General features: G+C 42.3%; 1 protein-coding gene across 1 annotated transcript; it reads left to right on the top strand.

The window, feature by feature from the left end:
* The first annotated feature begins 468 nt into the window (after window positions 1–468).
* LOC140585584 (uncharacterized) lies at window positions 469–11,592 on the top strand. The gene is made up of 6 exons (XM_072708061.1): window positions 469–883; window positions 7,233–7,708; window positions 8,666–9,210; window positions 9,489–9,632; window positions 10,059–10,296; window positions 10,810–11,592. Exons 3-6 carry the CDS (start codon window positions 9,088–9,090, stop codon window positions 11,475–11,477), a joined length of 1,173 nt encoding a protein of 390 aa, XP_072564162.1. The 5' UTR covers window positions 469–883; window positions 7,233–7,708; window positions 8,666–9,087; the 3' UTR covers window positions 11,478–11,592.
* The last annotated feature ends 1,944 nt before the right edge of the window (window positions 11,593–13,536 follow it).

The raw sequence follows: 13,536 nt of genomic DNA, 5'->3' as shown, positions 1-13,536 counted from the left end.
ATTATAAAATAAAAATTTCAAGCTAATACTGTCTCAGCCAAATACTGTCCTCTATGTCCATCAAAAATGCAATGAAAAAGAAAATATATCAAGCATCTCAGTAGATACTGACTGTATTGAATTACACTGGGATAGTGAATCCCCTGGGGGAAAGCTAGATGTAGGCAGGGTTTCATCTATTCTGTTATATAATCATGAGTGACATATTGCAGTAATGGAAAAAAAATAAACCTATCAGAATCTTACTGTAGAGCCCTACTAAAAAGGTCTATTAAAATAAAGTTTTTTTGGTTATTTATTTAATTTTATTATTGTTTGACTTCAAGTTCATATTTGTTGTTTTACATAAAGAAAAAATGGGTTTAAAATTGATGTGATCTTTAAAAAAAAATCTAAGTTTGTATTTTATTTTAAAAGAAAGGTTATCCATTAACCAATGACACGTCTTGAAAATGACCCCGGAAGGGGAGGGGTGAGGCAACGGAGGGGAAAGAGACGTGTGGGGTTTTTTTTTCTTTTGAGGAGATAACAGTTAAAATACTCGCAATCTTTTGGTTTAAAAAGTTAAGAACTGAAAGCTGTTTTATTTTCTACATTCACCAAACGACAAAGGGTTGATAGAGTTATAGAGAGTTCAGCGAGAGCGAGTGAGTAACTCGGATGGAACTCATGAAGACGGGGAGATGGACTGTGAGATGGAGGCTGTTCCGGTGGTCAACGAGGCCTGTGTGGTCGCGAACTGAGGATACGCGTGGACGTGATACCCCGATGCTTCTTTGCCGTTCCACAAGAGGATATCAGTGACGATCGGATTTGCTTATCAGTTCATCTTGTTTCCTGAAATGGTGCTGTGTTTTTGAACTTCGTCGTTTCATGGGAATTTGTGAGTACTACTACCTGTTGCATATTCACGTGAGCTCCAACGTTGCGCGCCATCGAAAGACTAAAATCCCATGCTGGGTATTACTTTAATTTGGGTATTTTTCATGTTATGTTGTTGTGAAACTTTGTTTATTACGAGTGTTTCAACTGAGGTTGATTTTGTTTATAATTTGTAGATTGGGTCATATGCCCTAAAGCAGCGGTCACTAACACTGTAACAGGCGGACCGCGGTCCGGGTCCGGACCCAGAAGCTGTCCCATACGGACCCGGACCGACAGCCAAAACATTTAGTTATTGTTTCAAAACTGACGGGGCGCTTTTATTTTAACCGACGCAGCGTTTGTAGTCTTTTCGGTAGTGGTTTAGCAGTAGAACCTGAAATCGTAAAGCTGAAAAGTTTTCAAATACAATATGTAAATATATAACACGTTGGATAAATAGACGTAGTTTATTGTTGATTTCATGTTCGTTGAAGTTTCTGCATTTTAACATATGTATAAAGTAATGTTACCTGTTATATAAATATTGCCAAATCTCAAGCAACTGGCGTGAAACGCTTTCAGACTCATGCTGGAAATCTTGCGGCAAATCTATATTATTCCATTATAAAACCTAAAATTAGCTACGTCAAATGTGTATTTACACGGTTAAATACAAAAGCAGACTATTTACAAGGGTAAGAACTGTTATATGTGTGCAGACATCTCGAATTGAAAATCTCACTCCAGCCAGCTGGCCGAAGTTCTATGTCACGTGACAATAAATAATGTCAAAGCGTTTTTGAATTGTATTGAATTAATTTGATTTGACAGTCAGGTATTGATTACATACAACGTTGATGCAACTAATAGGCTACTTAAATATATATCACACTATTAAATATTTAGACATTATGATCTTCTGGACCTTTGCTTCAAGATTTTTTCTCTAACTGGACCTCTTTAAATTTTAGTTGAATACCCCTGCCCTAAAGGGAGTTAAATCCTAGGAAAATAACAAAAGATAAAAAGGGTCAACATTTAATAAATGTAAACGTTTATCGAATACCTGTTTTCTTTGTGATTTTCATGTGAGGGAAAATTAGGGAGTAATTTCAGTGGGATTTTAATTTACTCTAGGTAACAGAAGGCAGTAAGAAACCACTTCAATAATCTATTTACTTCTGAAAAACTGTATACTGATATCTGAGATCCGGGGTGGTAGATAAATGTTTTAATGCTTAGATGTGAACTGTCCTTTGTGATTTAAAGGTACGTAATGTGTAACTCTCCTTTCGGAATTTTATTTTATTTGTATTGCAATTTTCCCTAGACATATTTATTATTTCAGCTGTTCAACAGGAGAGGGCTACATTTGTGGGGGCTCGTCCGTCTTGATCAGGCAGTTCTTGGAGGTGAGGTCTCGGTGGAAGATGCCTTTGGAGTGCAGGTAGGCCAGGCCCAGGGCCACATCCCTGGCCAGCTTCACGCGCACCCCCCAGCTCAGCTGCTTGTTGCTGTCCAGAAGCTGCTCCAGGTTCCCCCTTTGATGTACTCAGTCAGAGCGTGGAGCTGCCCCTCCTGAACACAGACACCCATGAACCTCAGTATGTTGGGGTGACATAGCCGGTTCATCAGCTGCACCTCCCTCAGCATATTGGCCCTGTTGCTGCTCATCGTGTTCATCTTCAGTGCCATCACCTGGTCAGAAGTCCGGTGTCGCACCTTGTAGACCTCGGAGAAGAAGCCGGAGCCAATCCACTCACAGAAGAAGTCATCAAGGTGCGTGAGGCGGGAGAAGGCGCTGATGAGGGCGCGGTAGGACGAGCTGCAGACACGGCTGCCCTGTGAAGGCCCTGTCTCGCCTGCTCCTCTGCCGCCATCCTGGTCTTCCAGCCGCTCGGCCCGTGTGGGGAAGCCGGCGATCGAGTTGCGCTTGTTGCGGTCCATCTGAAGGGCGCCTACTTGTGGGTGGCAAGTTTCTTGGGCCGGGAGGGGGGGGGCACTACATCGCCGAGATGTCGGGGGGGTGCCCCAGGCTGACCCGGCCTCCTCCCTGCGCAGCGTTCTCTTCATGGCGCAGCATTCAACCTTTTATTTACTCCTCATCTGGCCGGAGCGGGAAAGGCGCAAAGCCAAACAGCTCTTCGCCCCGCATTCGACACCGTGTTTCACTTCTACGGCAACACGGTTTTTCAAAAGCTCAAAATGCCCAGACCTTCCACGGCCATAGTGCTCGTCATCCTGGTGTCGGACTAAGCGGTCTGTGCTTCTTTCTCCAAGCGCTCGGCCTCTCCCTGGGGGCAATTTCAGTGGCTTAGGATGAAGATACCAGACTGTCCCTCTTCGGTTGTCAAGATCACCCTTTCCAACAGCAATGACCTGTTCATAAGCATTTCTGATCACAGGGTGAACGGACAAGGTATGAAGAAAATCATCTCCCACCTTCTCTTTGCATGCTTCTACCAACTTCTTCACTACAGCGGTATTTGTTCCCACCAGAATGCTGACATCTCCTTTCATGACCGGATCGGGGCAGACCAGCACATGTGCATCTATGGATTCCGCCACTCCTGCTACAGATCCAGGAAACTCAAGCCTTAGAGACAAACAGCCATCATATGGGTACCGCTGCATGCTTAAACCCCATATCTCCAAATTCTCTATTGGTATCAATGGCAGATGCTTCAAATATTCCTCATAGAATGATCTGTATAGCAGAGTGACTTGCGATCCACTATCCAGCAAAGCCTTTGCATAGATCCCTTCCACCTAGATAGGAAGAACAGAGCTAGGTCCCACCAACCCGCTCGGAAGAACTGCTGGCTCAGCTTTTACTCTTTTGCACTGTATGGAACGTGTCTTCCCCGGAGCTTCAGGCCGTTTCTCTACTGAGCCCCGGAGAAGTTTCCCGACGACTGTCTCATTCTGATGAGTCGCTGATTTACTCTCCTGAGATTTTCTTCGTTAGTACAGTCACGCTTTAGATGCCCATCTTCTCCACATCTGTAACAGAAGACACCTGCTTTGTTCACTGGTCTGATTGGCGTTTTACTCTCCCCAGTTGCAGCTAGACTATGCATAACAGGACGGTCATGGTTTACAGGGTCTTTCGCTGCAGCTGACAAGCGCGACACCTCATCTTTTAGTGCCCTAATCTCCCTTTTCAGCTTTTCCACTTCTGAGCCGGGAAGACTAGTGTTAACAGATGATTTCTCCTTGGCCAAGGGCAATACTGACATGGCTACATTAGCTTGTAATGAGCTCCTACTGTTCACCATATTTTCTTCTTCTCTTACCTCCTTCATTAACTCATTGAAAGAGGGAGGGGCACACCGTTTATGGGTCATCCTTAAACGCATAGCCACCAGGTCACTTGAAAGGGCACCTCTGACTATTTGCTGCATTCGAAGATGATTCAGGGAAGAATACTCAATGCCTTTTTTCCTCAGCATACTGTGCAGCATCCTGTCCAACCTCAGTATGTAGGAGAGCTTCTCTCCTTCATTCTGGTAGGTGCCCCGAAACTTTAACATCAAATCTGCAGCATCCTCAGTAGTGCCAAATGCTGACTCTAACACACTAAGATAATCACTGAAAGTAGCAGAAGAATTTCCAGTCTTCTCAAACCTTACAATATCTCCTGCAGGACCTCTGAGACACTCTACTAGTCTCTGCTTCTTGACGTTATCAGAACACTGCCCTTCTTCCAGAATGTGAGTAGTCTGCTCCACCCAGACCTCATACTCTTCTTCCCCAGGAGGAGTCGGTATAAACCCTGAGAAAGGATGCAGCTTTCTATATGTGACCCTTTCTTCAGATGAAGCCAGATGACACGTTTGGACCAGGGAGTTTATAGCATCAACTAGCTTAGTGTTGAGGTCAGGTGTAGAGGAAGCAAGACTTGGAAAGTCAACTAAGGGTCTTCCCTCTTTTTGGAGAAAAGAGCTCAAATTAGCCTGGAACTCTTCTTCCGTACTCTGTTTAGGGGTTTCAGCTGTAACATGAACAACCTGTGTGTTCCAGGATCCCTCTTCAGGTCCTCCAATCTCTGCAGGAACATACATCTTTGAAATGCTGCCAGCTACTTCCATCAAAACAAATTGACATTGTTTAGTTTTGTCAGCGCAGCGATCAAGCACTTTGCATTTCCCAAGCCCTGGAACTATAGACTACTCTGTCTTCGCAGTCTGTAGGCACATTTCTCAAAATAAAAACTCTGTCCAGCTCAACATCTTTTTCCCTGCACCATTCAATAACCTCACTAAGCTCCATTTTATCCATTTGTCCTAAAAACCCGCTTTTAAGTGTTAAAACTCTCTAGATAGAACTCTCAAAAAACACTTTCAATTTTCTTTCCACAGAACATCACAGCTTCTGAAAACACAATCTGAATAAAATTGAAAAAAAAAAAGATCCCGGACGAGCCCCCACAAATGTAGCCCTCTCCTGTTGAACAGCTCGAATAATAAATATGTCTAGGGAAAATTGCAATACAAATAAAATAAAATTCCGAAAGGAGAGTTACACATTACGTACCTTTAAATTACAAAGGACAGTTCACATCTAAGCATTAAAACATTTATCTACCACCCCGGATCTCAGATATCAGTGTACAGTTTTTCAGAAGTAAATACAGGGTTCCCGCGGGGTCTTAAAAAGTCTAAAATTCAGAAAGTTAAATTTAAGGCCTTAAAATGTCTTAAAAATGCCCAGATTTTCATCTTAGGTCTTAAATTTAATTTACCCAAGTCTTAAAATTCTTACCTCCATTAATTCCCAAAAAGCGTTTTCCGCAGAAAATAAAATAGTAAAACGCTGTAAAACAAGACACTGGTCTGCACCGATGTCTGTGTGGTAATAAAACTACAAATCCCATTGCGTGATCACTGCAGCTAGGCAAACAAACAGTTCGGAAAACTTGAGAGCCCTGTGTCACTACCGAAAATGTAACTTACGCTACTACACATATGCATGCTTACGACTTCTGGAAGGTGGCGTGCTATTTTTACGGCATCGCGTCACATTTCATTGTTGATTTTTGATGAGAATGTCCACAGCGAGAGGAAAGAGAAGATTTAACCGGATAATGATGAAGACCTTTGACTGTAAAAGATTTTATTTCGCACAGGGCATTAATACCCAATGTGCCTCAGAAGGAGTGACGTAAAATATGGCGTACGGCCATCAATTTTACAGTCAAAGGTGACATTAATGTTTTTATTAATGTGCTAAATGAAATTACCATTATGTATTACACGCAGTTCGATGTGCTGTGAAGTTACTTAAACTAAGCCTTCTTTTTTCTCCTTAGTCATTTCTTATTTGTATCAGTGTAATTACCACACACTCATGTCAGTTATGGCAGCTGTGTGTTGTGGTGCTAAATGAAGCAAATGATATTTGTTTTATTTTGGGCCAAACCGCACATCCATGCGTTTAGTTGTTTACGTTGTGCAAATAAAAGTTCTTTACTATTATTTTGGTGTGATTTTAGAAAATGCTGTACATATATCACAACCCCTTGATAAACAAAATAAGATTTAAAATGGCCTAAAGTATAATAAAAAAAAAAACATTAACCAGATGTACAGGAATTAGGGTAAATGATGCCCATGTCCATAACTAAGGGGAGCATTTTGTTAGCTTCCTTTCCCTTCATTTTAGCCCAGCAGGCAAAGGAAAACGACTTCCTTCTTCAAACACAAGGTTAAAAATTCAAACAACAGGTTAAAAATTTTGGTTCATGAATAAAGAACAATTTTGATATACACCCCAATTTTATTACGTTTTCTAAAGAAAAGGCATCTATTCAGCAATACCATTTGGACAAAATCTTATGTAAGATTACTGTCAGGCACTAAATGCAAACACAGATGCAAACATTACAAACGGCAAAGCAAAATGGTTTAAATACCACAATAAAGTGACTGCTGAACTACAAATATAAACATCGATGACCCATCTCACAATACGTGACCAATGAATGATGATACACGACGTCCACGTCCCTGAATCACGCAATCACGGTCTGCCGCAAAATGTTCAGTATCCAGCCTGTAGAAGTGTACATTACCGGAAATTACATTTTCGGTAGTGACACCCTGTTGTCAAGCGTATAGCTTTTAAAGATGGGTAAGTGTGTGTTTAACGGCGCTTGGCTCGATAATGGCAATTTTTGCAGCTGGTTACAAGCTGTCCCCAGCAGTAGGCATGAGGCTCGCTGCAAAGTCTGCAAGAAGGTAATACAGTTGGGGACATTGGGTGTAAAGGCGCTGGAGTCTCATGCCAAAGCAGACAAACACCAGCTTGCCATGAAAAGCCTTCAGCGGAGTCAGACCATCTCACAGTTTTGTGCCCCATCCCAGCAGCCATCTACATCATCGTCGCTTGGTCCCTCCGGACTCCACGTTACATCTTCGTCGACCTTCATAGACCTAATGATCTTCGGGCTACTTTCGGGTCAACCGAGACCTCAAAATCTGAGGTACTTTGGATTCTCCACACAGTGACAAAACATTTGTCATATAACAGCAGTGATGATATTGGTGACCTTTTCCAGACAATGTTCCCCGACTCAAACATTGCAAAAATGTTTACCTGCGGACCAAACAAAATCGCTTATATAGCAAGATTTGGCATAGCGGACTTCATCAAGAGAGATCTAATTAACACCATTAGCGGACAGCATGTCTTGATGTTCAACGAGAGCTTCAACTCATCCACCAAATCCAAGCAGCTGGATCTCCACGTTCATTTCTGGAGCAATGGGGAGGTGCGGTCGAGATATCTGGGCTCTCAGTTCATGGGACATGGGACAGCGCAGGACCTTCTGAAGCACATCGAAGTAAGTGACAGCTTTAATAGCCCGGACAAATAGAATGGAGTTTTTTGTTTGGCTGTGTTGACAGTTTAACTGTTGAAAATAGTTCTAAAATTAGGGCATAACATTTAAGCTCCGTTCCATATCAATGTCCCATAGAATAACAATCATATAGGCTAATTTATATTTTTTCTCATGCCCTCGACAGCAATGTCTGTAAGTCTGAGTTGTCTCTCACTTTAGTTTACATATTTACTTGCTGTAGACGTAATATTAGTGAACAATGTTTCTCCATTCACTCGTAAATAAGTGTTAGCGATTACAGTGTTATGCTAAGCTTTGTATGGTTAATGCAATGCATTGTTCAGCTAACTATAAATGCGGTTTTCAGTTAGCCTAGCTGCTAAGTGGTTTGTTAGAACAACCTTATTAGGCTGGTTTAACCTAGTTTCTTTTGTACATTACATTTTTGTGGCAGTTTTACTCGCTTTTCACCTGTCAACTTTGAAGACAGAAAATAATGGAGCAAAGCGCTCACGATCCTGGCTCGTGAACGAGTTTGGCTAGCTGGTTATTCTGTGTTCACGCACTGACCAGCTCACACACAGATAGAGCAGTATATCGTATGATCTGTGTGATAGCATTGTATCCTACGGAAATGAAAGCCTAATGATTTTTCAGTCGGCATATAACCTATGCATGGGATGAAAACGAGTAGGCTAGATAATGTAGAGTGAGTTTCAAATACTTACTTAAAATACTTTTAAGTAAAAAGTACGTTTTGTTTGTTAAGGACACCTGTGGAGATAAACTCCTTCTCAGCCTCACTATAATTTAAAATGAATGTCTTTTAATAATCTGCATCAGCTCCATACCAGAAGAAAGGTTGCAGTTTAACATGTAGCTGAATTTATACAGTTAAATGTATGTGTGTGGTCATTAATTTATTTAATCTTTTTATTTCTTCTTATTTTCCAAAAGGAGGCATTGCATCCATTGGACCGCAGCAAGCTCATTTCAGTCTCTATGGATGGGCCCAATGTCAATTGGAAGCTTTTGGACCTACTCCAACAGGACCATGCACAAATGGTGTCCGTAGGCAGCTGTGGACTCCACACACTTCATAACGCCTTCAAGGCTGGATTTTCGATGTGGAATGTGGATAAAGTTTAAAAGGCCATGCACACTGTTTTCCACAACGTTCCTGCAAGGAGGGAGGACTACAAACAAATCACAAAATGTACTCTGTTTCCCAAGCCATTTTGTGGCCACAGGTGGCTTGAAAATCTCCCAGTTGTTGAACGGGCTCTGGCAGTCTGGCCATCTCTCATGCTGTATGTGTGACGCTAAACCCCAAGACGGCGTCTTTTGACACCATTGAGGCAGCCATTAAGGATCCCCTTATGACAGCGAAGATGCACTTTTTCATGACTGTGGCCAGGACCTTCCACCCATTCATGAAGATGTACCAGACCGATGAACCTGTGATGCCTTTCCTTGGCAAAGACTTGGCTGAGTTGATTAAGGTAACTATTTACTGTATATGGGTAGTATGATTTGTTGGCATGAGCTTCTCATCTTATTTGTTTATTTATTAATCTTTTATCCAAAATAACAAACTATTTGTCACATTTTGGGGATTGTATGTAAAATGTTGTAGGGCCAGTCTCCTATTCTAAGTCTGGGTTAATTGCCTTCTTAAATTAATGAAATCCTATTGAATTAGATTAGAATTATGATGTCATTGTTTGATAAAAGATAAAAGGAAATGAAATGGGCTAATGGTACTTTTGCCTACTGACAGAGTCTACTGAGACGCTGTGTGAAGAGAGAGGTCCTCCAAGACATCACTCCCCTTCAGCTCACAAAACTTGATACATCTGACAAGACCTTGCTCCTTCTTCCCCAGAAGATTGATATCGGCTTGGGTGCTGAGGCAGCAGTCAAGGTATTATGTTTGGTAGTTTGGATATTAATTATGATTTCCAATTAAGATACTGTGATGTTTGTTTAGAATCAGTACTACAATGTTAACATGAACAAACACACAAATTCATGTTTGGATATTAATTATGATCAACATGTACGCTGCAAGTATAGACCAATGCATACAGACCAATACGGAACCTATATTTTTGCCTGCTTTCTCCTTTAAAGCAATGCATTTTGGATGGTGATTCCCCATAATGAAGGGTAGATTCACATAGACCATGCGACGCAAGTACGATTCTGCTGAGGCATTCCAAACACAGCAAATAAGAAATTGTATGACCTCATTGCATGAAGTCACATAATTGGCCAACACTATGACTTCATGCCATATGGTACTTAAACTCCATTTTGATATTAATGACATGTATTTTTTATTGTCCAGGCCAGTAAGAGTGCAGAGCTAGTGGTCCTTAAATTTAGGAGGGATTGTCTGCAGGGCTTCTCAAACATCGTAAGAAAAGCACAGGAGAAGAGCCCCTTGAAATATGCAACAGTTATGCAGATGGAGTGTCTGGATCCATCTCTCATGTTCAGGGACCCAGACAGATGCAAAAATAAGATGAAGGCTCTTGTCCAGGCATTCCTGAAAAACAAGCACCTGACAGGAGGTGTACCTGCTGGTAGGAATAGTTTTGGAAGGGGTTATGAACCAAAGTTTGAATACCATGCTCAACTATCCTTTGATTTTTTTATCGGACTTTATTCAGAGCATTAGTTGCAGACATATGCTTTGCCATTTGACACTTTTCCAATGTCCTAACAGGGCTAGTTTAGCATGGATGTTTCACTTTTATCATTCCCTCTTGTGATGGTCCTCTACCTGTTGCCGTGCTACCTGCTACCTATGGCTCAGATGCATTGAATAAGTTCCATCATTTTATACAGGTTTTTGTTGTTATTGCAGACATTTGGTGATAGTGTCTTTATCTAACACAGTGATTTACAGCCATGGCCAAAAATATTGGCACTGTTACACTTTTTGCCTTTACAGTTGGTTTTGGTATACATGTTTATTTCCTTTATGTGTGTTGGCACAATACAAAAATGAAGAGAAAACAAGACAGAAGTGGCAATATTTTCAGTCATGAAATGCATATTTGACTGACTTCTTATTTTCTCACACTTTGTTGTAGGGGATGCCATTGTCCAACAATTTGAATCTTTCCTGTCTGTTGAGGCGAGAAATGAAGAATTTCTTGCCTTCCAGGCATTTGAGAGACGCCTAGACACCTTCCTGCGTGAGAGATTAAGCCGACCCTACCCTGCTGCTTGGGACTTTTGCCAGAAATTACTGCTGCTTTCACATGGCCAGGCCTCTGTTGAAAGGGGATTTTCTATCAACAAGGAGGTGGAGACCGAAAACATGCAAGAACACACAATCGTTGCACAAAGGTTGATATGTGACTATGTTGCAATGCATGGGGGTATCACTCAGGTCCCCCTCACCAAGGAACTTATGGCATCTGTGGGTGCAGCTCGGTCAAAATACCGCCTCTTTCTGGACGAAGAGCGCATCACAAAAGAAAAGGAATCCCAGAGCCAGAAAAGAAAGCTGGCTGAGCAGTCTCTGCAGGACCTTAAGAAAAGGAAGACAAGCTTGGAGGATGTGTCCGCCTGTCTTGTCAGAGAGGCAGATGTACTTGCAGAAGAAGCTGAGAGGCGGGCTGGCTCCAAGATGGCTCAACTTCTCTTCAAGTCCAATGCCCTGAGAAGGGCGTACAAAGAAAAACTTGCTGAACTGAAAGTCCTTGAAACTGAAATCGGTGCTAAAGGGGATGAACTCCAGCATATGCAGGATTAGGTTGTATGTGCTAGGCTAGTGTTGTGTTGGGAATATGTATGTCAAGTTCTATCATTTTAAGTATTTTGATTATCTGTTTTAATATTGAATCAATAAAAATAGAATGTTTTGAGAATTTCTGGTACCATTAGAATGTTTCTTATAATGCATCGTGTTGGTCTTAAATTTTACTCATAATGGTCTTAAAATGTCTTAAAAAGGTCTTAAATTTAACTTACTGAAACCTGCAAGAACCCTGTAAATAGATTATTGAAGTGGTTTCTTACTGCCTTCTGTTACCTAGAGTAAATTAAAATCCCACTGAAATTACTCCCTAATTTTCCCTCACATGAAAATCACAAAGAAAACAGGTATTCGATAAACGTTTACATTTATTAAATGTTGACCCTTTTTATCTTTTGTTATTTTCCTAGGATTTAACTCCCTTTAGGGCATATGACCCAATCTACAAATTATAAACAAAATCAACCTCAGTTGAAACACTTGTAGGGGAACCGTCCACTGGCCCAATGGCGGAATCCAATAGGACAGCCGAAGGCTTGAAATGCGTGTGGATCCTTCCGAGCGCTTCTGTAAAGTTACTTACCCGTTGTAGGTAAAGACCAAATTACATCTGACTCCATTTTAAGTAAAGATCTTTATTGGCAAGTTTAGTCATGACATGTCGGTTATTTAGATTACTTCTGGGCTGTGCCTTCTATTGCTGAACTCCCACTAATCCCGGACGATGGGGCGCATCGGATTCGCCTCGGCCGAGAAGGCGATCCGTGACTCTGATACAATGCTAGCCTGGATACCCGTCATGACCCGGCGGCCCTTAACGCCCCAGAGGCTCAGCTGACCATTGCCGAATCCGAGCTAGTGAGGGCCACAGAGGTTAAGCCGATGTCTGCCGTAACTCAGCGTGTGCACGCCTCAGAGGCTGGGCCGGATTTGGTGCCGTAACTCAGCGTGTGTACGCCTCAGAGGCTGGGCCGGTCTATTACCGTAACCCAGCGTGTGCGCACCTCAGAGGCTGAGCCGGACTTTGTGTCGGAACTCAGCGTGTGCACGCCTCAGAGGCTGAGACGATCTACCGTAACCCAGCGTGTGCGTGCCTCAGAGGCTGAGCCGGACTTTGTGCCGTAACTCAGCTTGTGCGCGCCTCAGAGGCTGGGCCGGACCTGCCGTAACCCAGCGTGTGCACGCCTCAGAGGCTGAGCCGGTCTTTTACCGTAACCCAGCGTGTGCGCACCTCAGAGGCTGAGCCGGCATACACCGTAACTCAACTTGGGCAGCCGCATCGGGTCTCGTAGAACGGGGTCGATTCAGAGGCTGCAAGAGAGTGTTAGAATAACCCCAGTCTCTGAGGAACATGCAGAGGTTCAGCAAAGTCAGACAGCCAAGAAGTAATCAAACACAGGTTATTCACAATTAATATACATTACACCAATTTAACCAAATATAGCGTTGCAATAATTTTAACATGTGGCCACAATTCCTATATATATATATATAATATATAATATAATATATAGTATATAATCCAATTAAAAGTATATAACAATTCCATATCTCAGCTGAGTGGACACATAGTAACTGCAGAAAATATCTGATTACAGATGAAGATTCATACAGCACTATGTGGGAGCTCTGATTACAGAGTGACTCCCCGTGCTACTCTCGAGCTCTTCCTTAAGTATTCCAAACCAGGTGACAGGCTGTATCAAAGGTTGTGATTGATTATTTTAGGGCCTGCTCTGATCTTGTGTGTGTGTCTTGGAGAACTGTTGATCTAATCAATTCTTAGACCCTCAGCCAATCAAATTGCTTTAGGGGGAACGTGACAACTCCTTTGTTCTACCAGGTGATAAGATCCTCCACTTTGGAGGGTTTAGTCTTACTTTCTATATTTCTCTTATGTGAAAACATGCCGCTTTAAGGTTGAGAGTATTGTGCCCGTCGTACTGTGACCATTCAAACGAGACCAAACATGGGTGTGTGTGTCCCTAATGTATTCCTCCTGTGTAAGTGTGAGTTAGTGAATGTAGGATGCATCTGTGTCTTGACGCAGCCAGGC

The sequence above is a fragment of the Paramormyrops kingsleyae genome, unplaced genomic scaffold (assembly GCF_048594095.1).
Source record: "Paramormyrops kingsleyae isolate MSU_618 unplaced genomic scaffold, PKINGS_0.4 ups33, whole genome shotgun sequence".
NCBI lineage: Eukaryota > Metazoa > Chordata > Actinopteri > Osteoglossiformes > Mormyridae > Paramormyrops > Paramormyrops kingsleyae.
The sequence above is the reverse complement of the archived record's forward strand: the minus strand, read 5'-3'. Positions and strand labels throughout refer to the sequence as shown.